General features: G+C 39.5%; 1 protein-coding gene across 1 annotated transcript in view; it reads left to right on the top strand.

Moving 5' to 3' along the window:
• The window catches only part of LOC126470079 (uncharacterized), a 325,220-nt gene that overhangs the window by 211,311 nt on the left and 88,121 nt on the right, over positions 1–25,788 (top strand). The window contains exons 18-20 of the mRNA XM_050097591.1: positions 18,982–19,146; positions 19,909–20,049; positions 21,472–21,549. Of these exons, the coding sequence (XP_049953548.1) occupies positions 18,982–19,146; positions 19,909–20,049; positions 21,472–21,549 (384 nt within the window). The remainder of the gene's footprint in view (positions 1–18,981; positions 19,147–19,908; positions 20,050–21,471; positions 21,550–25,788) is intronic.

The following is a 25,788-nucleotide window of genomic DNA, read 5'->3' as shown; positions in this document are numbered from 1 at the left end:
AACTGTCACTGTTGTCTTTTCTATTTTGCTTGCAGTGCCTTTTGTGTGGAAGGCCTTGTACTATCCAGCACACACAATTCTGTTTGTTATCTTGTGTGTCAATAAATCTATTTCTTGTCACCTCCTTCCACTATCACTATCTCCTTTGGAACTTAAAACTCTACCAATTACAGTCGTTTTCCTCTTGACCATGACTGCTTCCGTGCACAAACTATTCTCCACTGCTTCCGCCACGTGTTTTTCTAATGTTGGTTTCAGTTCCTGTACAATGTGGCCCATGGTATGTACTTTTTGTTCTACCAGAGCTATTTTCTTCTCTCCCGTTTTGTGGTGTTATCCAAGCTTATCATCAATTTCCATTTTCCACACTTTGAATATTTCTTTCAGTTGGATCATATCCTTGTTATTTGACAACCTTATTTACTCTATAAGACTTATTAAGACTATTTATAACTCTGGAATATATCCTAACCCTGTCTTTGATGGTTCCACATGTTTGATCTTGCTGCCATCTTGTCTTTCCCCTACTTCTTCCCGCCATACCATTTGGGTTGTAGTCACTTTAAACAAGATTTCTTCCAGTTTGCTACATGCTACTGAAAATCTTGATCTTAAATTGCTTGTTTAATTAATCTTCCCAAATGAGACAAAATTATCCTATTTACTATCTGATCCCCACAAATACCTGAGCGAAACACTACAAGAACACACAGTAACTGTTACAACTCTTGTTACATCAGGTTTTGCCACACTCGAATTTTGGCACTCTTTATAATTTAGTGCAGCAATTCTAAACACTTTTCTATAGCAGCGGTAGTAAATCTTCAGCCACTTCAATGATCTTAATTATCCATCTACAGCACTTGCGATCCTTACTCGGCCATTTTCTGCTAGTGGTGGTTTCTGTGTGCTGTGATTTGGCATCTTTTTGATCCATATTCCTCTGTTTGTTGTGACATCTTCTTTCCTCTTCTTTCATCATTCTTGTTTCTCGTAGTGGTTGCATCTGGAATTTTAAAGAGTTCTGTGTAGCAGTTGTATCATTTCCACAATCTGTCACTTCTCATCCAAGTTTCTCGTAGGTTGATACTACTATCACTTCTGTGCCACAGTCATGTCCGCAGATTGAAATCGACCTGCCACCAGTGAGCCAATTGTAAGTCTCCCCCAGTATTGATTTGATTTGCTTCAATACAGGGAGACAAAAGCAATAGTGGTCTTAGTCCACTGTTACCCACAGTGAAACTGAGGTTATTGTGCAGTTTCACTCCCTATGATTCTAGTAAAGCTGACCGGTATCCTTCAGAAGTAGCAGGAGACCTGTTGCTAGTTCCTCATTAGACATAATTACTTCAGACTCTTAATGAGTCGAATATTTTTGCGACAGGATTTCCTAGTGATCATGAGATCACTTTTTGCCTTGGAACGTACACTGCTGGAAAAAAAATAGCACACCTGGAAAGATGACATTGATTTCGGCGGCACATGCCACTTCGAGGATATTAGATGTACCGATAATGGTTTTAACATTGTCCGCCAACAGATAGCATAGTGTCATAGCTACCATAGTGCCCTCTGTGTCTACCCTTTAATAGGGAATGCTCATAGCCAGAAGGCTCAGTGTGGTGCAAACATGTGAAGCAAGCAGGCAACCATGCTACGGAGATGCACTCGTGCTTCCTACAGCAGTTGAGCGAGTTTGAAGGAGTCAAATTGTGGCTATCTAAGTGGTGGGATGGTCCTTTTGGAGAATTGACAAATAAGTTGGACATACTGCATCAGCTGTGCAACAATGCTGATATCAGACGTCACATGAACATTCTGACACTGGTAAATGAAGTTCTTGGCATCCACGCAGCACTGACACCTACTAGGATCGTTATATTCTAAGGGCAGCAGTGGCAGATCATACACCAACCACAGCACAGATAATAGCTTATGAGCCCAGATGTATCAACACGAATTGTTGTGAACCGGTTACTAGCAGTGGTAATGCAGGCACACACATCTGCAGACCGTCTTCCACAGCTTCGACATGCACAGCTAGACTAGTGCTGTCAGAGGACCACTTGGAAGATGTAATGGCATGCTGTGGTCTTCAGCGATGAAAGCAGACTCTGCCTGCACACGAGTGATGATTGTTTGTGCATATAACATAGACCTGGTGAGTGCTGTCTCGTAGGGTGCATTTGTCCATTTGTGCATATAATGTAGACCTGGTGAGTGCTGTCTAGTAGGGTGCATTTGTTCAGTTCACAGTAGCCCCACCCCAGGCCTTATGGTTTAGGGTGTGATAAGCTACAAATCTCATTCTCTGTTGATGTTTCTGAAAGGGACACTAATCAGCACTTGGTAAGTTGCATATGTTGTTAGACCCATTCTTTTGCCAGTCTTGCAACAAGAAGGTGATGCATGGTTACAACAGAATAATGCTCACCCACACACTGCCTGTGAAATTCGGTGTTCTTTGCAGCAACTTCCCTGGTCAGTACAATCTCCAGACTTGTCCCCAATCAAGCACATGTGGGATATTATGGGACAAGAAGTCAACCAAGAACTCCTGCAGAACTACACTATGTGATCAAAAGCATCCGGACACCCCCAAAAACATGTATTTCTCATATTAGGTGCATTGTGCTGCGACCTACTGCCAGGTACGCCATATCAGCGACCTCAGTAATCATTAGACATCGTGAGAGAGCAGAATGGGGCACTCCGCGGAACTCACAGACTTCGAACGTGGTCAGGTGATCAGATGTCACTTGCATCATATGCCTGTATGCAAGATTTCCACACTCCTAAACATCCTTAGGTCCACTGTTTCCAAAGTGATAGCAAAGTGGAAACGTGAAGGGACACGAACAGCACAAAAACATACAGACCAAACCTCGTCTGTTGACTGACAGAGACCGCCGACAGTTGAAGAGAGTCGTGATGTGTAATAGGCAGACATCTATCCAGACCATCACACAGGAATTCCAAACTATGTTAGGATCCACTGCAAGTACTGTGACAGTTAGGCGGGAGGTGAGAAAACTTGGATTTCATGGTCGAACGGCTGCTTTAAGCCACACATCACACCAGTAAATGACAAAAGACGTCTTGCTTGGTGTAAGGAGTGTAAACATTGGACGATTGAACATTGGAAAGATGTTGTGTAGCGTTACAAATCACGGTACACAATGTAACGATCAGATGGCAGGGTTTGGGTATGGCAAATGCCCAGTGAGTGTATTCTGCCAGCATGTGTAGTGCCAACAGTAAAATTGGGAGGCGGTGGTGTTATGGGTGGTCATGGTTTTTCATGGAGGGGGCTTGCACCCCTTGTTGTTTTGCATGGTACCGAGCGAGGTGGCGCAGTGGTTAGCACACTGGACTCGCATTCGGGAGGACGACGGTTCAATCCCGTCTCCGGCCATCCTGATTTAGGTTTTCCATGATTTCCCTAAATCGCTTCAGGCAAATGCCAGGATGGTTCCTTTGAAAGGGCACGGCCGATTTCCTTCCCCATCCTTCCCTCACCCGAGCTTGCGCTCCATCTCTAATGACCTCGTTGTCGACGGGACGTTAAACACTAATCTCCTCCTCCCTTGTTTTGCATGGCACTATCACAGCACAGGCCTACATTGATGTTTTAAGCACCTACTTGCTTCCTGCTGTTGAAGAGCAATTCGGGGATGGCGATTGCATCTTTCAACACGGTCGATAGCTGTTCATAGTGCACGGCCTGTGGGGAAGTGGTTACACAACAATAACAACCCAGTAATGAACTGGCCTGCACAGAGTCCTGACCTGAGTCCTATAGAACACCTTTGGAATGTTTTGGAATGCCGATTTTGTGCCAGACCTCACCGACCGACATCGATACCTGTCCTCATGCAGCACTCCGGGAAGAATGGGCTGCCATTCCCCAAGAAATATTCCAGCACCTGATTGAACATATGCCTGCAAGAGCGGAAGCTGCCATCAAGGCTAAGGGTGGGCCAACACCATGTTGAATTCCAGAGTTACCGATGGAGGTCGCCACGAACTTGTAAGTCATTTTCAGCCAGGTGTCCATATACTTTTGATCACATAGTATATGTGAACAGATCAAGCAGGCATGGCATAACGTTCCAGGACAGTATTTGCCATATGTTCAGTCAATTGGTTGCCAGAGTCAGCACCTGTTTTGCCACCCATGGAGGCTACACCACATGCTAATATGGGAGTTTCAGCATGGGTCAACACCTGGTGTCTCAGAACTGTGTGGGCTATTTATCTGTAAATGTGATCATTTCATGTGTTCCGTATACATTGTTGAAACAATAAATCTTGAATGGATCAGAAACCTCTAAAAAGGTTTACTAATTATTTTTTTTTCCGGCAATGTATATTCTTTATATGATATGTCCATGATAGATTCGCAACCGAGGTTACCCTTATATACTTCATAACCTGGGTATAGTTTCATCAATGAGGAACTTGAGAGTCCAGTATTGTCCTCATTAGCAAGGTGAGCTGAGGCCAATACAATTTCCCTCATGCTTCCTTCCTCATGTTGTTTCATCCTGATGGCCACTAAGTCCCTGGAACAGAAGTCTGTGATCAACATGAATGAAATTCCATTCTTAAGATAAATGTATGTTCGGGAGGTATTTAGATTTCTAGAATAAATCAGCTTACCTCCATTCCTCCGAGGTCTGAAATGCCCCCGTTACGTAGATAGGGTGTCTGGATCAGGGCCGTGTCCACCTCCTGTCTTCCCAGTACACGACTGAGAGCAGTTGCTCCTTTACCTTCTTGCAGGTTTATCTGCAACACTTGCAGCATACAACTTGCGACTATGGTGTCTTCCGATGTCTTTGATTATCCTGATGGCAACCTGCAAGAAACCCAAGTACAATTTCAGGTCCTGTTCTCACACTGCCATCAGGAATTTTTCGCATACTGGGGGTTGGCCATTTGGTGCAACCTTTTGGTTTATTACCTTGAAATCCTCTCTTGAGACCTTCTGGTTCTGTGCCATAATTTTCTGGAAGAGAGTCTTTTGTGGAAATCATCACCCCACCCCAATGACTATTAAACCATATTGGACTAAAATTGGGCCATATTTGAAGTTGGCAGGTGTAGGTCTGACATGTCTGTAATTGACAAGCATTGTTTTCCATAGTAGTGTTAAAACGTTTCTAACAGATGTAAATTTGGAATCATTTTTATGACTGCTGTTTTACATATTGTGAAATTAATCTTGCTCCTTTTTTACTCCAAATATTTAATTCGAATAAGAACATAGAATGTCAGCTGGCAAAAGTTAGTAGAAATTCGTACATCTGTAAAAGGTTAGTTTGCAAAGCATATGTCTACTTTCATTGTCATATGTTAGTGAAAGATCATGCCAAGAATTCTACAAAATTCTGGTCCTACGTAAAATCACTAAGCAGGTCTATGGCTTCTGTTCAGTCGCACATAAACCATCCAGGCGTGTCATAGAAGACAGAAATAGGAAAGTTGAAGTTTTACATTTCCGTTCAAAATATCATTCACACATTAGGATTGTATGGACATATAATTATTCAACCATCACACAGATTTCAAATCGTTGGGTCCAGATGAAATCCCAGTTCGGTTTTACAGTGTGTACTCTTCGACATTGACCAGTATCCTTAATGTCTGTCTGTCTTGCCGAATTCATGAGCATATTCTTAAGTTCAAATATAATAAATTTCCTTGAGAGAGAGAGAGAGAGAGAGAGAGAGAGAGAGAGAGAGAGAGAGATTCTACCAACAAATAAATGTATATTTAGAAAGCATTGCTTGTGCAGAATTCAACTTGCCCTATTCTGGCACTATATGCTGCTAACCATGGATGTAGTGCCACAGGCAGATTCAATATTTGTAGATTTCTTGGAATCGTTTCACACAGTGCCCCACTGCAGGCTGTTAACAAAGGTCTGACCATACAGAAGTTCTCAGATATGTGAATGGCTTGAAGACTTTTTAAGTAATGAAACCCAGTACTTTGCCACTTACTCTGCAACATTCATTGGAGACAAAGGTATTGTCAAGGGTTCCCCCAAGGAAGTGTGATAGGACTGGACTACTCTTGTTCTGTATTTACATTCAAATATCATATTATTGGAGTGCTGCTTTACACAGCTGATGTAATGTTGCAAAGCATTGTGAAATGGAATGAGCACATAAGGTCTGTTGTAGGAAGGCGAATGGTTGGCTTCGGTTTATTGTGAGAATTGTTGGAAAATGTAGCTCATCTATAAAGGAGCCAATATACGTAACATTTATGTGACCTGTTTTTTAGAATTGCTGGAGTGTGTGGGATCCCCACCAGATTGGGTTCTAGGTAGATATAGAAGAAATTCATAAGCTTACTGCTAGATTTGTTTACCCATAGGTTCTATCAATACTCAAGTTTTACAGAAATTCTGTATGAATGGAAATTGGTATTCCTGGAGGGAAGATGAGGTTTCTGTGAAACACTGTTTGCAGCACTAGCACTGGTGACTGACTGCAGAACCAGTCTAGTGCCACCAACATATATCTCACATAAGGAATGCAAAGACTAGACTAAATAATAGAAACCAGAGCTCACATCGATCCATATAGACTGGACTGTTCTCTCTCTCTCTCTCTCTCTCTCTCTCTCTCTCTCTCTCTCTCTCTCTCTATTGGTTTGTGTAACAGGGAAGTAAATGAGAAGAAATAGTGCAAGGTGACCTCTGCCGTGCATCATATCATGAGCTGCAGAGTATGTATGTAGTTCTTGTTAATCCCAGTCTATTTACACGGTTTTATATTACCAGACACAAGATGAATCCTCCTCAGTAAGTTGAACCGATTCTTAAAAAAGTGTAGCAGACTGGGCTTCATACATAGTTCATCCTAATTGTATAAATCAGAAGTCATATTACTCAATGCAATGCTTTCCCATCACTACTGATTCCATGTTACATTTCCCACATTTTAAGTTTTCTTTGATGTCGTCATAACCATTGATTTTCATACAGATTTCTCCAAAAAGTGCTATTCCTGCTCAAAGTCAGCCTTGAAACAAAGCAGAAAATGCAGACTACAGGGAAAGTTATTGATCATGTAACACATTGTTATCGTGGCAAGTAAGATTTTCTTTGTCAGTGTGTTGGGTCATGGCCTCCTGTATTATAGGTCTGCAGTGTTTAGAAGGGTGGGAAAGTATACTGAGTCACTGCCTTAGTGATAATCACAATCTGACGATAGTGACTCTAGTGGCATCCTTCGTTCTGCTCATTGTGTTGTATTACAACTACTTAGATTTAACTTCAGAGTCATTTATACACTGCTTTTGAAGAAGTCAGTGTCTATAATGGGCCTTCATGAATTGTTGTTACTTGTGCAAGAAATACGCTAATCCGTACTATGCGCCTTGTCTTGGGTTGGTACGATCTGATGTTAGACATAAACATTGTGCCGCAAGGTGCTGTCTAGACAATTTCCACCCTCTTTCTCACCAACCACGTCCCCGAACTGAATGACTGTCTTATTGGCAGCCAAACTGTAGATTTCGTACTTACTGTTCTGTGTTCATGAAGACTACCAAATTTAGTGCTTTAACCAATATTGTGTTTAAAAGTTTTATTTACCATAATTTTATACTGATTATCAAAAATATTTCTCACATCAGAATATGAATATCTTCTTAATGTGGTTTGTAATTGCTGTTAGAAAGAAACAAGACTGAATAATTATTTTGGATGTTTAAAGAGGCAAAATTTTAATTCTTTTAATTTCATATTTTGAACAATATAAAGAGAATTACAGTAAGAGTAATTTATTTATTCTTACTTGTGTTTCCTTTGCTTTCCTGCATTTTACACTTCCTTGCGTTTTTTTGAGTCAGTCTGCTGAAAAGTGTAAGAAGGAGTTTTACTGTATTTATGGTAGGTAAATGCTTCTGAGATCTGTTATCATGGGCATGTTGTTGCTAGTTAGGTATGACTGTTCCCAGTTTTTGCTAAATTTGTATGCTACAAGTATTGTGGTAATTATGATGATGGATTATGGCAATGGCGAGGAGGAGGATAATTCTGAAATTTAGAAACCTAGCACATGTCAATCTGAACAATACATTAATTTTCTGAAGAACTGCCCAGTCACTACTTAAACGTAGAAAATGCACTATCATTTGTGAAAGTTACAAAACCCATAAGAACGGATTTGACTGTTATAAACTTTACAGCTCACATTAGGTAAATGACAAAAAAAAGAATCTGATGGCAGAAGTATAAGATTTCTTGCTTTATGGTTTCAGTCCCAGTGAACTGCTATCAGAACTTTCAAATTTTGTACCATGGAATCAAAGAAGGCCTCTGAATGTTCCTGGAGCACCTCCCTACTTCAACTATGTGAAAACCCATAAGGCAACAATAGTAACAACCAGTTTTCTTCCAAACTGGTTCCACAGCCATCAGATACTGGTTAAATGAAGACATGTTTCTACTGAAGCTGTAACTTTATGTAATATATTTATTGGCTATTGGCAATTTCAATCTCATTATCAAGCATTCGCATGTAAGTGGTTGTACATCTAGTGTTTGCAGACCTAAAGTGAAGTAAGAGGGAAAAAATATTTGAAAGAATGCCGAGGTATGTTTCAGCTAGTTTTGTCAAACCGTGGCATTTGACAACTATTTTTGAACATTTTCGCATCTAGTGGGCTGATAACAGCATGTTTCTGTCAGTTTCACCAGCATGCCATTATTAGGCCATTGACAATAAGATGAGTGAGTAATCAAGAATAGCTGTCAGTATGCCATGGTTCAACAAAGCTGGCTGGAGAATGCTTCGTGATTCTTTTTAATGATTTGTTTTTATGTTACGTGTGGTCTGCAAGCATTAGATTTGCAGCTATTTACATGCAAATGCTTGATAATGAACGTGAAATTGAAACAGACGTATAGCAGATATAATGATTACATTTAACTAGCAATAGAAGTAGTTGCTGGTGGTTCTCGATAAGAAAATTGCCCACAAACCATGCCTAAGATGTGTGGGGAAAACATGTCACATGACAGCGCAGGTCAGCATAGCAGTGATTCCAATTATGTTTCTTACCACGCTGAAATAAAGCCTAAAGAGTTCCCTGAAGAATGGACAGTATTGTGGGCTCTAAAACTGTCCCGACAAAATGGTTACTATTCAGATTGTCACCTGTGTGTGAAAAAGTTTAGGTAGTACGCTCTATGTGTGAAATGATATCAAAAATCTTTGCTGTATTGCTCAATAATGTGAACTTCCATATTTAAGATTGCCATGGTCATGTCTAACATGAATCGTGGGAATGGTCTTCTGGAACATGTTTGACAGCACAGTGCAAGTTGAATGGTTATTACATTTGTTTACATAAAACAAGAAAAATCACAAAAGCAGCCATAACTGGAGACCTAAATCAATTGACGCAACAGATGACTGTATTGTTACCACAGTGTGGCTGCATAAAATTAGCTTATGCAAACCATCAACATTGCAATCGCATTATGTGATTTGGATGTAGCAAATAAATATATATTTATAAAACAGAATGACAGTTGCTTCTATAAGAATAAGAGGAGACAGCTTAGTCAACTTACCTGAATAGCATTGAAGTATAATGTTTCAAACTTTCTGTGATAGCGTCATTGGCAGGTCAAAGGCGGGCAGAGGTGACTGGGTGATGAATTGTTTGTTCTTTTGCTGTTCAAAGAATATAGCAATTTCTGGCCTCAGATGCAGTGTCCACTAGTTTCAGCCAAGACCTACCAGTGTGTTACTGACCGATATTTGCCATGTTCTACCAAAATAATAAATCTGTGCTTGTTTCGACTATGGTTTACTCTTACTGCAGCCATATTTGTTGCTGGTCATACATTGCCTGTTGTGAGTATGTGTACATGTGACTGGATTGAAAGATAGTTGGGGGCCATTATCCCCAAGGATGAGTTTTTGTAGCTCATAAAGTAGCAGGATACATATTTTAATGTGGTAGGAAGCTAGAATTTGTTATCCATTAAATATCCAATTATGGTATGCCTTTCTACAGGGCAATCGGTATCTGCCATGGTGTATCTTTATGTGGATGCACAAACACACCATTTCATTCCATGTAAAACTGTGAGCGTGGAGGTTTGCAGATAAAGAACTCTTGCTACTTATCAGTGACAATATACCATTGCAGTATATAGTGATTTCATCATTCAACAAAACAGACCAGCTACACGGAATTTGTATTGCAAATTAATATTGTGAATAGCAGACAGTTCACCAAATTAAGTGGTTAGTAGACCTTCTAACACTGCATATGCTATTGTTTTCTTCTTCTTCTTCTTCTTCACAAGCTAAATTATTTGTGTGTGTTCAACATTATCGTACTCCCGTGCCCTGTTCCAGTGTGCGGGAAGAGCAACAGCCAGTACAGTCATGTATAAACATGAATTTTTCTGATTTTACTGTCACAACATTTCTTGGAGTATGCATACGAAGCAATATAAAGTGAAGTAACCACATAAAACTAATCACAGGTGAGGCAAATATCAGACTAACAATGTCAAAGAATCTTCAGGAAGTGTAGTAGTCCACGCACGAAGGAGGTGATTTACAAAACCCTCGTCACACCAACACTTGAATATTTCTCATCAGTCTAAGATCCGTACCAGATAGGATTGGTAAAGGATATAGAGAATATCTAAAGAAGAGCTGTGTATTTCATCACAGGTTCATGTAGTGAATGTGGGACTGTCACAGAAGTACTCATCCAACTCTAGTCGATCTCATAAAGAGATCATGTAAATAAAATTAGAGATATTCAGCCCCATATGGAGCCCTACTAACAATCCTCCTGTGCGTGGACCATCCATGATTTGTACAGGAAATGGGGAAGTGACAGTGGTACACAAAGTACCCTCTGCCACACACCTTAAGGTGATTTGTGGAGTAGAGATGTAGTTGCAGATATATATTGCAAGAAGTAGTTTGTGGGTGCTCACTTGAATCCTACATATCATCTTTGAAATGCCCTCTGTAGGCATGTTGCTGTTCACATTACTCTTCCTCCTCCAAACACACGTCTAGTTAAAAGCAGCTTTGCTAGTAGAATGATATTCATATAATTAAAATTTTATTTGGAGTCTATGATTAAAACTTCCACATTTCATGCAGTGGCTAGTCAATGAGCTTCTGATTTGCTATTTTGGAATATAATGAAGTTGCTATAAACAGCCTAAACTTATAATTGAAATGAAAGTGTTAGTTTTACAACCACTGTGAGTAAATAAAACTATAATTGGGTTGCTCATGATTGCTGAGTTCTTACAAGCACTGTAGATGTTATTTTGCCTCTTAAGAATCCGCACAGTCATCAACAGCGTGAAACATTTTATTTGGTATATTAATGTTCATTGAAATCATTCCCTGTTGACGTTATGCTAGTTTATCGACATATCTGTTATGTACACTTATAACGTGCCCTTAGCTCAAACGTAGTCATCTGGTTTGAAAAGTGATTTTCAGGATTTATTCAGGGAATCCCAGATCTTCTTCTACTCTTTGATCTAAGTTTAATTTGATTCAACAAAACTTTTTGAGTTTGTCATTTTTCACAAACTGCATTAACACTGCATTGAGTATAGACACAAGTTGCTAAATGGAGTTGTTATACTAATGCAAGAAAAGGATATGGACAGATTGTGTGAAAATTTGTGCACACTGTTCTACATTGTTAGATGGGAAATTGATTCTTAGTCATCCCTTACAGCGGCTGTGGTGTTCTTTCAGGAAAGGCAACTTCCCCACCATGAGAACTCTTCACTTTTCAGTTTAGAGACAAGCTATACCTCCCCAGCATTTTCTGTCCAGCCTTTTATTTGAGCAGACAAAATAACTTTGCTGAGCTCGTGTTCATATAGTGAAGTTATTTGCAGTGTATGAAACAAGTACTTACTTCCAGTGGTTAAGTGCACTTTTATGTAAAATATATTCTTATAAACTGAGACTGAGGAGTGCTTAATTTGTAAGCATGTTGTTATAAGTGATGTATGTAGCATTGGAGGGAAAGGGATTGGGTTGGGAAATGTGGCCTCTTGCTCCCATCTGTTGTTGACAGCATATTGCTCATGCTCCGAAAATTATTTGAACTATTGATAGCGGAGTCAATTAAATCACCAAATTCGAATACATTTTACCAGCATGCTACACTTGGAACAGGTTCTTCACTGTGGAAGACAGTTGGCAGCTCCACCTGTGAAGCTATTTTTACATTATAGCTCACTTAAAGACTGAAGATAAATACTCACTCAAAAAACTGAAAATAAATCCACTATATAACCACAAGGTTAGTGAAGTTATTTTTCCTACTCGTGTATGTAAGAAAAATGGGCAGGAAATGCTGGGCAGATACAGTCTGTATGTAAAGTGAGCAGGCCTCATGATGTGAGAAGTTGGCTTTACCAGAAGAACGCTACAGCTGTGTTTCAGGATAACTAAAGAACAATTTCCTCTCCAGCAGTGTAGAAAAGTCCGAAGAGATCTACATAGAATCTGTCCATATGTGTTTCTTGCATAGTATAATTATTAATGTGTGTGTGAATTGTATATAGTGTTAGCAGATACTGTGGAAAATGTCACCTTGCCATGTCTGTATATTGCATCGCCAATGATTCGTAAGCAAGCTGCGTAAGAGTTGGTATAACTTTGTTGACTACCATTTAGTTGCTTTTTGCGATGTAGTGGGGTAGAGAGAATGGGAAATAACCTGCTCACTCTTTTAAAGAGTGGAACCGTACTGTGCCCACACTAGCATTGTAATCATCACAAAAAGTTCTTCTGTCAACTCTCCAAGGGTTAGTTATCCAAATTGAGGAGATCGTAGTATGTAGGACAGTGATGATGTTTGTATGTCTGGGTTGATTAACCACTAATATGGCCCGTCGGGAGTTAGTGGTGGACAGAATTACATGAAGAACTAGTGAGTTAAGGGAAGAGGGAAAAAATTGCCATTGTAAGTGCCATGGGAAAAAAAAGTCTCCACGACAGTCTCATCAGGAAGTAAGGGCAGTAACAGTCTTTCCTGCTGTCTGCGACAGAGCGTGCAAGTTCGATATCAGTGTTGTAGCCATCTGTTTGTTGTAAAGAGGTCAGCCCAAATAGATATAACAGTGCCATGCACCGTTAGTTGCAGGGTAGGGGTCTGGTGCAGGCCACTGCCCATGCATGTTTCAGTGTTTATGGTTGGAAGTGTTACTGTCTTCTCTGTTGGAGTAGCAGCAGTAACAGGTGTCTTCTTCTCTGTGACCATCCCAGTGGCTTCTCACATCTCTGGGGTTCCCAGTGCTGCGGTCGGCCACTCAGTAGGACCTCTTCCCACCTTTCACTCTGAGGGTGGGGCAGTGGTGAGTGCAGGCTGATCTTCTGTTGCAGCATGGAGGTCACGCGCAAGTGCCACAAGCAGTTTCTGCACCTGGCGACATGTCTTCTCCATCTCTGCAGCTACGGCATCCTTGAGGACAGCCCTTTCTGCCACTACAACGGCATTGAAGGCCGCATTTGTCTCTTCAAATACTTGTTGCAATGTGGTGTGCAAGTCCTCGGTCGTCTTAGGTTTAGCCAGCATTTCTCGCCTGCAGCCGGTCAGCGCCACAATTGGTGGGACATTCCATCCATTCGCATGCTGTGGGGCTGCTATCATTTCCTCATTCTGCTACCCTGGCTTCAGATTTGCCAGTCAGCGTCGCCTTGTTCACTGTTGCGTCTTTGCTGCAGGGGCCACCATCCTGCCGTTGGCCAGGCTACCTTGAGTTAGCAACATGGGGACTGCTGCAGGGAGGGCACATTGGCATTTCTTCCCTATGTCTGTTGGAAGTGTAGTAAAGATATTCAAGAAAACCATAAAAAAGTGACCTATAAATGCCCCTTCACCCCTGCACTAGCACTCCACTGGTAAGGGTTTTTACTATGTCAGTTATTACACCTCCTGTACTGCTGTACAAAAATTTGTGGTTGTATAATTTTTTCCCCTAATTTTCCTGTATTGACTGGACTACATGCACAAAATTCCAACACGTCATTATTGTGTACTGAACTATGAAGGAGACAAACCCCTTTCATTGCTTTACAGGATAGAATTTGATGGGATCTTTACCAAAGTAGCCTCCAAAAGAAGGTGATGGTCTTTGAGGTATGTTCAAAAGGCTACTCACATGTGAGAAGCAGGTGAGGTCAGGAGAATCCCACAATTATTATCATTGGTTTGCATCCCCTCTTGATTTTTAACTCTGCAAAAGGTGTTTTGAAGCAATAAAAATTGGAATTTGAATTTGCATTCAGTATGTCTGGTTTACCTGTATGTTTGTGAAAATCCAGTATTTCTAGTACCAGTATAAACAATGTACAGTACCTCAAAATGGGAGGGAAGTATGATGACAATTAATGGCGTGCCAAAAGGTTCCTTAAAATCCCATTGTTGATAGTTAAGGCTTTGTAGAATATTAAGTTACCAGTACCTCAGAACTCGTAAAATGCATATTCAGTGTTTTGTCACAAATGATAAAATATACATTCATCAGAACATGGCCCATACGTGCTGACATGGCAATTGAGTATTCAGTGTCCTCAAAGTGCCAGTGCCCATGAACTATATATGATCGGTTATATAGTGTTCTAGGATAAATGCAGTGCCTCTTTGGTTTGAGAACAAGTATATTAGCATATCTGAATGCAGTATTTCTCAGTGAATTTCACTTATGTATTCTCAGGTTTACAATCTAAGTAATGGTGTAATCATGGAACTGTTTCACTTGTTTTCTACTTGGAATCTTCAAATGAGCTCATCTTCAGAATTTCCTGGAATGTAAGAAGTAAGAAACTTGGCAAAATATTACTTCAAGACGACACTGTTACTCAGCTGGTATTCCAGTATGGTATTTTATTAAATATATAGACATTTTAATTTCAGCATGCTTCTAATTGCACAAAAAACTGATTTTGCTCATGTGGGAAGTTTGGTTTGTGAATTTAATAATTTTTTTGTGTTATTAATAATACGTAGAATTAATTTATCTGATTATACATTTTTAGTGAAGCATTTTATGTGCCACCATATTTCCTTAATGTGCACATTTATTAAATCTACCCATGATATTATGACAGGTTACCCCTATATAACAGTGGTGCAGGATCAACATATTACGCTAGGTGTCAGTATACAATAGAAATGTGCACCATGTCCAAAATTGCTTCTCTACAGGTCAGTGACATAGAACGTGATATTTAGCCATCTGGTGTGTGTGTTACATTCTTCTACTAACTTTATTCATGCAGTTTAATTTATTGCTTGTATATTGATTTTGTTCTTTAAGATTTGTGACCAACATGACATTCTGCTGTTTTATAAAATGTACATTTTATCAGGTTGAGAAACACCCCTGCTAATCTGCAGGATCCTTTTATTTCTGATCCCAATGTTCATTTTGTCACACACAATCTGGAATCAGATACTTAGGTCATCATCAAGAACTAATGTAAATCAGTATGGTTGGCTATAAATAAGCTGGAGTTGTTGGTTGGACCCTTTTTTTTTTCTCTTTAAACCTTCTTCCTTCTCTAAGGCCTATATGATCTCCATTAATGTTGGATGTTGTCTTTTTTCAGCTAAAGTTTCTATTAGTGCAGAGATGAGTGATATATTGTCACCACCATGATGCTCTTCCAATTTATTCCACAAAAGACAATCAACATTCACATTTGTGCCAATTTTCGTATACTTCTGTGACAGTGTGGTTCTGAAGCTTCAGTGTCCATGTTGCCAATCATCCTGATGGATCTTTCAAGCTTCTCAGACAGGCTAAAAAATGATTGTCAATCACAACAGAGATGTTCTACCATATAAATAGGCTAGGAACATACTAACTGCCCAGCAGGACACATTTCCTCTGTCATACAGTAATTCTTCTTAGATTTTTTAAATTCCCTGGATATATAGGCAATCACTCTTTGAGTGACTTTCTAGATTTGCACTAGAACTTCTCCTATCCTGTAACTGCTAGCATAAGTGTGTTGTGTCTTGGCATTCATGCCATGGTGAAGATGTCAGCACTGTAAAGATATGAAGTGAGAAAATATTCTGAGTTAGTCTCTCACATCACAGTTCCTTTTATTGTTGGTTTGTGGTTATGTGTGATTACCTTTGTGTGAATGTGGTATTAATTAATACTTACACTCCATAGAAAGAAGTAGTACATTCCAGGCTACTCAGAGCATATGACTGAAGGCAAGAAGATAGGTACTTGTTAGAGAGATATATATAAAAAAGGGGGTATAAGCTTTGTAAACACTACTAGTCTGATTTTCCAGAGTAGCAATCGGACAAGTTTAGCATCTTCCAGCTGTTCGTTGCTTTGTTAGTAAGACAGTAACCCTTTTAATTTTTCAGTAAACAAAAAAGGAGTTATTTTACCACAAAATAGTGGTTTCTTTTTTTTTGTCCCTGGTAATTCCCAGTATGCATCTACATTACTTACTGAACAGTCCTCAGGCTTTGAATGGTTTTTTCGTTTAAAGGCTGCCTCACTGTCACAAGTCAAATCCAATTACACACATGGATTTATAAGCTTTCCTTATAAGTCATATAGAGAGCATAGTTTGGAAAATCTCACTTAGTTGATCACGTGATTGCCTCCAATACAAGAACCCATTAACTTGTTTTAGGACTTCATTGTTGATATTTACTGTTTTCTTTCCAGTACATTGGCTATAAATTATTCTAGTCTCAGGATAATTCATTTTCAGTTCTAATGTCAAACTCGCTCTATTAATTTGTTCCATTCATAGTTGAAGTTTATCTGCATTGGAGATAAACAATACAGTGTCGTCAGCAAAATGGAGGTGGTTCAGATATGTTCCACAAGAAATATTCTTTCTTGCTCTTCTCCCCAGTTTGAGGCCATGTATCCTATAACATTGCTGGTAATAGTTTTAGCGATAAGAAATTTCCTTGCCTGACTGCATTTCTCCCTATCCCAATGAAGCAGCATTGATGTGTATATATTCTTCGGCATACAGATGTATGAAGAATTGACACCTTGTCCCTCAAAGGCTGTGTGTACATATTGTATTGAAAATGAATCAAGAGCTTTCTCAGAAATAGGAATCCTAGACAAAAAGTGGTAAGTCCTACTCGTTGGTCTGTTCCGTAGATCAGGTCTATAATTTTGTTAAGGATTTGAAAACCATTGATCTCCAAAGCTATCTTATTCCTTCTCCTTATCAAAATATATTGCAGTTAGTGATACTTTAAAAATCTTGTATGTTACAGCTAGAAGGGCCAATTAGTCTGTAATATTTCTTGAATTGACTTTTCACAAAAAAAAAAAAAAACACCTGTAAACAATTCTGCAAGTTTCTTTTATATAATTTTCCCTTTGGCTTTAAAAAAATATATTAAAACAGCATATTGTGGCTACTTCCCTTTCTTCATTAACTTGAACAGTATAACGCACATAAGTGACATTACTTCTAGAATGTCATTATTTTTATTATTAATTACTTTTTTACTTCTTCTCTTGAACTGTATGGACATTTAAAGACATTTTGGAATGCCTGTTCTATTTTCTCTCTGTTGGGGTAGCAACGGTGACATCTGCCATAGAGCTATGAAATATTGTCTCCACACAGTATGTTGTTGTTTTGTTTTTGTCATACTTTCTTCCTCATGATTGTTTCTCTTAAGAAATTTGGATTCTGTTTCCTTGCAACCTCTCGAATGCCTTTCCAAATAGTTATGTAAAATTCAGATTGTTATATCATGTTCCTGGGGCTGTTTGCAAGGAATGTTCACTTTCTTTTTAATAGCTGCCTCATTCCTTTTGACATTTTATTTTTTTGTGCTTTCTTTGTGTCTCAAACATATTTTGCTGTTGGAATTGTCAATTTATTGCTCCTTTCATTTACACCTGAATAACCTTTACTTTCGTAGGTGCTGATCTTGTTTCTTAATTGGGTATAATTTTTTCATAATTGTATTTTTGACTTACTGTGTGATGAGTTTGTTTCTTTTTGGGTTAATATAGACTTTTGTTCTGTGCATCTTAAGAGTGTGTGGTCCAGAAACTCGTACAAACTTCTTGTATCTCTTGGAGGCTTCACAGGATACTGGATTCGACAGCAAAAAATAGCCTGTAATAGTTTGCAACAGCCTGCATAGTTAGTTATTAGTGTTACAGCTTGCCATATTTATCATAAATTGTTACTATTCTGATGACGGCATTGTGCAACTGGAGTGTCTCCATCCAACAATGTTTAGTCACTAGGAATATATTAGCTCTGATTCAGTATTATCATGTGATCAGATGCACACACTACAGTTTTGCATGAAGGTAATATGTAAAAACATTGCTTCCAAAGTTCATGATTTTCAGGAAATAATATATTTCGTGTCAGAATGTAGTCTGTCAGAATAGTTCCAAATGCAGCACATATTTCGTAATCAACCTTGAATTACTATAGAGCTATGTGCTGTTGTTTTGTGTGCTTGAGTGTGGTCTTTTAGGGGGGTTGTAATTGTATGTTTCCTTCCACCTTTTATCATCTAATTTTCCTGTGAATGTACTAACATAGAATGTTCTTTTCTTATGTTGTGACCTTGCTTATCTGTTAGTTTGCTCTGGCACCCTGCAGGAGGTTGGCATGGTTGTGGAAGTATAATGTGTTGTTTCTACACATACCTAATTTCATGTATGGTTAATTATTATTTATGTCGTTTTCTCTTATATTACATAGCATTTTCAGGCCCTGTGCGTCTCGATTTCTGCTACTAGCTATAGAAAATACTGAAATAGCAGTGCATAATGAGCATGGTGTGTGTGTGTGTGTGTGTGTGTGTGTGTGTGTGTGTGTGTGTGTGTGTGTGTGTGTGGGCGCGCGCTTGCATGCATGTTTAGTGAAAGAATAGAATTTTTTGTACATAGCTCACATTTCTGCACAGGGTCCACTTTCTCCTCAAATTGGATTCACAACTGGAGCAGCTTCTCAAGCACGAGGCGTCGCCTCAAGTGATGTTAGTCTTCCTGCAAGTGAACAAGAACAACCAGCTGTATTACATCCATTGTCAGTGTTGCACACTGAAGCAACAACTTCATATGGGGCACATGTAAGGATATAGTTCAAAAGTCATATTTTTCCTCATATAACAATGATTATTGTTATATCCAGAGTGCTTATGACCTTTTTCATATCTTGCTTAATGGAAACTACTAAAATTTATCCTCCATCCTGCGCCCTCCCTCCCTCTCCCCCATCTTCAATTTATGTCAGTTCACTGCCCACCCTTCCAACTACCTTTTCCTGCCCCTCCACTCACCACTACCCCATTAACCCCTGTCACCTCCTCCCCCCTTCTGCCCCCCCTCCCATCTCAGATTCCCCTCTTATATCTTCACCTCTCCTGACTCCTTTAACTGTCTTATACCTTAAGCACCTATTCGTTTAACCCCTAACCGCTCTCGTGGGACCCCCTTCTTAACACAATCACTCAGACCTCTTCTGTTGATCCTCTACACTAGCTCTTACCGTGCCTTATGGAAATCCTCTTCCCTCACTCTCCCCCTCTGCCATTTCCTCACTTCTTAAATCTTAGCCCCCCCCCCCCCCCCCCCAATTCTCATCTTACCCTCTCATGCTGCCACCACCTTTCTTCTCCAGCCATCTTAATTCCGTATGCCTTTTATGTTTGTGCTTGATGTTACCATGTTTTTTTGTCTGGATCATTTGTTCAGAAAACACAAGGTGGAAAATATCACTTACATTGCATGTTTTAGAACTTTTTCTTCCCTGCATAATATACTTGCTGTAATCCTCATTATCTATGTAACCTTATGCACTTACAGTTACTGAATTGAACTTTAATATTTAGGTACCTACAGCAGTACATGTAGACAGTAGTGGCACAAACAGTAGTGGAGTAATGTCACCTAGCCAGACTGTTACTCGTGAAGAACTCATACGACATCATCGTCCACGACCTGCAGCAATTGACCTCCATGATTTACAACAGGTACATTAAAATATATAAAAATAGGTTATTGTTCACAAAGTAAAATTATTACAAGGATCGTGCAGGTAATTGATTAATAAATCATTAGACAAAGTTTTGAAGTAGCCATATTCCCTAAAATTAGCTGTTAGTTGACTGTAAGTGATCAGATTGCTGAAACTGACAATGCTAGCTTTGTTTCTTACAGGTTCTCATAACTACCTTTTAGAAAGATTTCCTTTAGACATAGTCATTCAAAATTCTGACCCTTGGAATGTGAATGATTTTGTAATTTAAATTGAGTCGAAGTACACTAAGGTGCAAAACTTGATAATGAAAATAACTTTCACCTGACATGTCACTGCCAAGTAACACAACTCAATAAAACTGAGCCATAAAGACACAGAACTTCTAACAGTATTGTACAGAAGATAACAGAAAGAAATATTCAGTGACATTAACAGAAAAGGTGCTTTTATTCAAAGACAGTAGTTAAACTGAAGTCACCACAATTCATTATGGTCTCCTTGGTATTATAGACAACATTATATGTTTCTTAATAGGGTGTGTGGCCACCATGGACGACAGTGTATGCTCTGCAGTGTGCTCCCATGCTGACTACAAGCATGGTGAGAAGTTCTTGTGGTAGCACATTTCATTCCTCCACCAGTGCGATTGACTGCTGCTGTATGGCTCTTGGTACTTGTGGACATGCTGCAGTACATCTCCTCAGTGCATCCTACATGTGCTCGATGGGATTTAAATTGGGTTGCAATGAGCAGACCAGTCCATTCACCAAATATCCTTTAGTTCCAAGAGATGCTCGATCTGTGCAGTTTGATGCAGTCGCGCATTGTCATCCATAAAAATGAAGTCAGGACCAAATGCATCTATGAGAAGATGCACACAAAAACGTATTCAAAGATACACATTAGGCCTCCCCCCCACTGCAACATTTGGACCACCAAAATAATCATGTTCGACAATGTTATTGTGTGTATTACGTGTTCCCACCTCTCGCCATAGGAGGGTAGATCCAGCATTGTCGAACATGATTGTTTTGGTGGTCTTGGTGTTACAGTTTGGGGAGGCATGATGTTGCACGAAAATACTGACATCCAAATCTTTGGACATTGTACACTCACCAGTCAGTGGTATTATGACATGGTACTCATTGTGCACGTGTCCAAAAGCTCTATTTGGCGAATTGTTACCTTTACTCCTACCATTGTTTTTATTCTACCAAATTTGTTTTTTAAAGTATTTAAAAAGAATTCCCTGTTTCTTTACACATTTCATTCCTGAATAAGTATTTGTCATAGTTTGAAGATTACTTAGACACAAATTTTGTTACAGTTCTGAAAGTAAAGGAAAAATTCATTTGCTTATAGACATCAATGACTATTGTCCAAAATTTCTGAAACAAACCTGCATTTATTTCAGGAGCTGGCAAAAATACACTCTGGTCCACGTAGGGATCTATCTAGTCAATTTATTTCTCAAACACCTACGTGTAGTCAGGTATGTGCTACATTACATGTATTACACTAATATTTATTGTGAATAATTATCATGTCACAGTTTCAGACCCACCACATTTCCATTAACACACATGCCTAAACTGGTTTTGGCACATTTGTGCCATCTTCTTGTAACGTATAGTGAAACAGATTTTATGTCAATACAAGGAACCTAATCCACATATATAACAGATAAAGGTCAACGTAAGTAGTGAAGCACCTCGTCTGACTCAGGTTGTTGGCTGAAGAAATGTGATATAGCTTTATGTAATACTGGTATATTTCTAGATGTTTTTCCAGTGTAGTGGATCTTTATCTGTCACATATCCATTAGGTTCCCCATAGTAATATAAAAGCTGTTTCATTATAGTCTACAGTAAGATGGGGTGAATGTGCAAAGAACTTGTCTAGTTGTATTTATTAACAGAAATATAATGTGATTGGGCTTGTGATATGATATAATTATTCAGTGGATCTGCCAGTATGGTTATTCATAAGTCATTATGCTAAATTGTGAGCATTTTAATTTTTTAAATTTTCAATCAAATTCAGAGGACAGTTCCAGTTGTTAAGATGATGATTGATGTTAGTGTATATGTATATTATCTATTTCCTTATTCTTACACTCATAATTAATTCAAATAGAACAGAAATGTACTGTGAACCTAAAATGGACCTTCTGACATAAACTGTGTTGCCCTGTTAAAAAGATAAAAAAGAACTTTAAGCACTGGACAGCTCACTGTAACAAAGTGTCATATAAATTATGAAATTGTTATGTGGAATAAGATATCACACAGCTATTTTTCACAAAAATTAACTTTTCCATTAGTCACTTTTTGCTTCGTGTGTGAAGGAAAATTCTGGGTAAATAAGGTAAGGTATATACACGGTCCAGTTGTATTAATGTGACCACTATCTATGTTCATTGTCAATGTGCAATAACCACTTATATACAGTAGGTGGCAGCACTAGCAGTGAAGGTTATATAAAGTGTGCCGGGGGATGTGGAAAACAGTGCAGTCGTTGTCGTAATGCAGAGATGGAATGATTCATCTGATGTCCAAAAGACCGTGATCATTGGTTTTTGGGCCAAGGATGGAAGCATTTCCAAAACTACTGATTTTGTAAACTGTTTGTAGGCCACCATGGCTAAACTATACTGTGCATGGCTAAATGGTGCTATCCAAAATTGATGCCGCGGTAACTGTGGTGCACCACGGGCCATAGATGACAGGGGTGAGTGATGGCTGTGTAGTTGTGTAGTTGATTTGCAAGGGGGTCTACCAAGTGTGTCTCCTCAACAATCATTCAGCAAATGTTGCTGCAGATGGGCCTCTGCAGCAAGTGCCTGGTTCATGCACCCACACTAACTGCCGATCATTGGCAGCAACGACTGCAATTTCCATGCCAAAACTACAACTGGGTATCCTCTGAGAAGTGACAGGTGTCCTTTTCAGAGGAATCAAATTTTGTGCTCCATCTCACAGATGACTGTTGGTGTGTGAAGTGCCTGAAAGCAAAGGGTCCAAGTCAGAGCATGGAAAGTTATGGTCTGGGGAATGTTTCTGTTGCTTTCCCTTGTCATTCTGGGAGGCACAATGGATCAACACAAGTACATATCTATCAGTAAGCATCTATCCTGGGGGACCTTGCCCGCCAGAACATACAGTTCGTTTTTTCTCAGCGCAGTGACATCTGCTGGTCAGGCAATGTAACATGTCACACAGCTTGCAGTGGATGGGTGTGGTTTGAAGAGCACAAGGCTAAGTTCACTGTACTCTACTGGCCACGAAACTCCCTGGATTTGCACCCAATCAAGAATCTGTGGGACCATCTCAATTGGGCTGTTGGCGCCATGGATCCTCAACCAAGAAAACTAATGCAGCTTGCCACAGCACTGGAGTTGGCATGGCTCCACATCCCTGTCGGTACCTTCTTGAACCTCTGTGGCATTTTTCCTGCACATCTTGCTGTTGTCCATGCTGCAAAAGGTGGTTATTTAGGCTTTTGGCATGTGGTCAGATTAATGTGACTGGATCATGTATATGAAGGACGTGATACACAACGTACTGATGCTCACAGGCCGAATAGCATAAAAGAGACAAGGGATAGCAGTCTCAAATAAATCTGGGTGAGGAGAGGGAACAATACAGTTTAGACACGGCTGGTGGTGGATGAAGGGGGCTGGGAAATAGTGGGGACGTGGCATAAAACTGTAATGTGGAAGTTGAGATTTAAGAATATTATACTGAAAGAAACCAGTAATTAAGCTCTGAATGATAGACAAGAATGATTTTATGGAACTTGATCCTGTTTCATAATTTTCAGAATGTGAGAAAGTGGGGGGAGGTAAAGCAATAATAATACATTTGCAGCCGGCCGGAGTGGCCGAGCGGTTAAAGGCGCTACAGTCTGGAACCGCACAACCGCTACGGTCGCAGGTTCGAATCCTGCCTCGGGCATGGATGTGTGTGATGTCCTTAGGTTAGTTAGGTTTAAGTAGTTCTAAGTTCTAGGGGACTTATGACCACAGCAGTTGAGTTCCATAGTGCTCAGAGCCATTTGAACCAATACATTTGCAGTTACCAGATTCTAGAACTTAAGTAATAGGTTGCACATTAAAACATTCAAATCTTTGCCCTTTTGTGTTGTCATGCCGAACTCATTAAGATCCCAAGTTCTGATGTTATTGTTTGCTCATTTTTGCACAGGACTAATTACATCTTGGGCTTGATAGATGTTGTTTGTGAAAATTACCTGTTACTACATTTTGTTCATTTTGTAATGTCACAAAAGTTACTCAGAGGGTTTACAAATGGACATTGATATTTTATTCAACATACAATAGTTCAAGGCAGTAGACACTGCCTCTAGAAGTACCTGATTGTTTCTAGAATGAGATTTTCACTCTGCAGCAGAGTGTGCACTGATATGAAACTTCCTGGCAGATTAAAACTGTGTGCCAGACCAAGACTCAAACTCAGGACGTTTGCCTTTTTCAAGCAAGTACTCTACCGTCTGAGCTATCCAAGCACGACACGACCTGTCCTCACAGCTTCATTTCCACAAGTACCTCATCTCCTACCTTCCTAACTTCACAGAATCTCTGCTGTGAACCTTGCAAGACTAGCACTTCTGGAAGAAAAGATATTGCAGACACATCACTTAGCCACAGCCTGGGGAATGTTTCCAGATTGAGATTTTCACTCTGCAACAGAGTGTGAACTGATATGGAACTTATGGTACTTCCTGGCAGATTAAAAGGCATATGAAAGGCAAAGGTCCCGGGTTCGAGTCTCGGTCCGGCACACAGTTTTAATCTGCGAGGAAGTCTGATTCTTTGTGTTCCCTTAATGGTCTGAAGTAAAGAAACACAAGTGTATGTGCAAGTCAGCAACATAAAGCACAATACAAAGAAAGTGAAAACAGTTACTACTTGTGAAACAGTTTGAATGAATACAGTAAGAAGTTACTTAGTGGGACACTGCTCATAAAAATAACAAGACTGTCATAAGTAACTAACCTTGTAAAACATAAACAATTGGGGGACCACCCCAATTAGGGGAGCTACACCACAAACTTCCGCTACAGTAAAGGTGTGGTAACTGCCAGAAAACCTTTCAACGTGGATTTGAATGCTTGGGGTTTCTCATTTTCTTTGCCTTAGTTCTGCTGAAAGCCTATTGAAAAATGAAAGATACTAAATAGCACAGATCTTTCTGTACGGTGCTTAAGGAAGTGTGAAAGAAGTGTGTATTGTTTTTCTATCTTGAATGGCTGTTGCAGTTTTTTTTGAATGAATCAGTATTGTTAACAACAAATTCCCTGATTGGAATGTATATGCAATGGTGGCAGAGGAAGAATACTGAGGCACCTGAACAATGGTCAACATGAAGTTCATGAAATGAGGCCGCACATCTGCCTGAATAAATGTTAGTGATTACTTTATTACCTCTATGATTTACGTTACTTTCTACATCTTTCACATTAACACTTGTCATCTGAAAAAAGAAAAATTTGTGGATGATCTGTTATGTGTAGTGGCAGATTATTTATATAGATGAAGAAAAGCCATGGATCTTGAGCAGAACCCTGTGGGGTCATTCCATGTCAGTTCAACCAGGGGCTCCAGCTCATAGTTTCAGATTTGACTGAAATTCAGTACACTGATTCTACCATGTGTGGAACACTCATGTACAAAGTATTAGTTTCCCCTGCCAATTAGTTCCAGAATTAT

The sequence above is a fragment of the Schistocerca serialis genome, chromosome 3 (genome assembly GCF_023864345.2).
Source record: "Schistocerca serialis cubense isolate TAMUIC-IGC-003099 chromosome 3, iqSchSeri2.2, whole genome shotgun sequence".
In the NCBI taxonomy this organism is placed as follows: domain Eukaryota; kingdom Metazoa; phylum Arthropoda; class Insecta; order Orthoptera; family Acrididae; genus Schistocerca; species Schistocerca serialis.
Note: the sequence above shows the minus strand (reverse complement) of the source record. Positions and strands in the feature narration are given on the sequence as shown.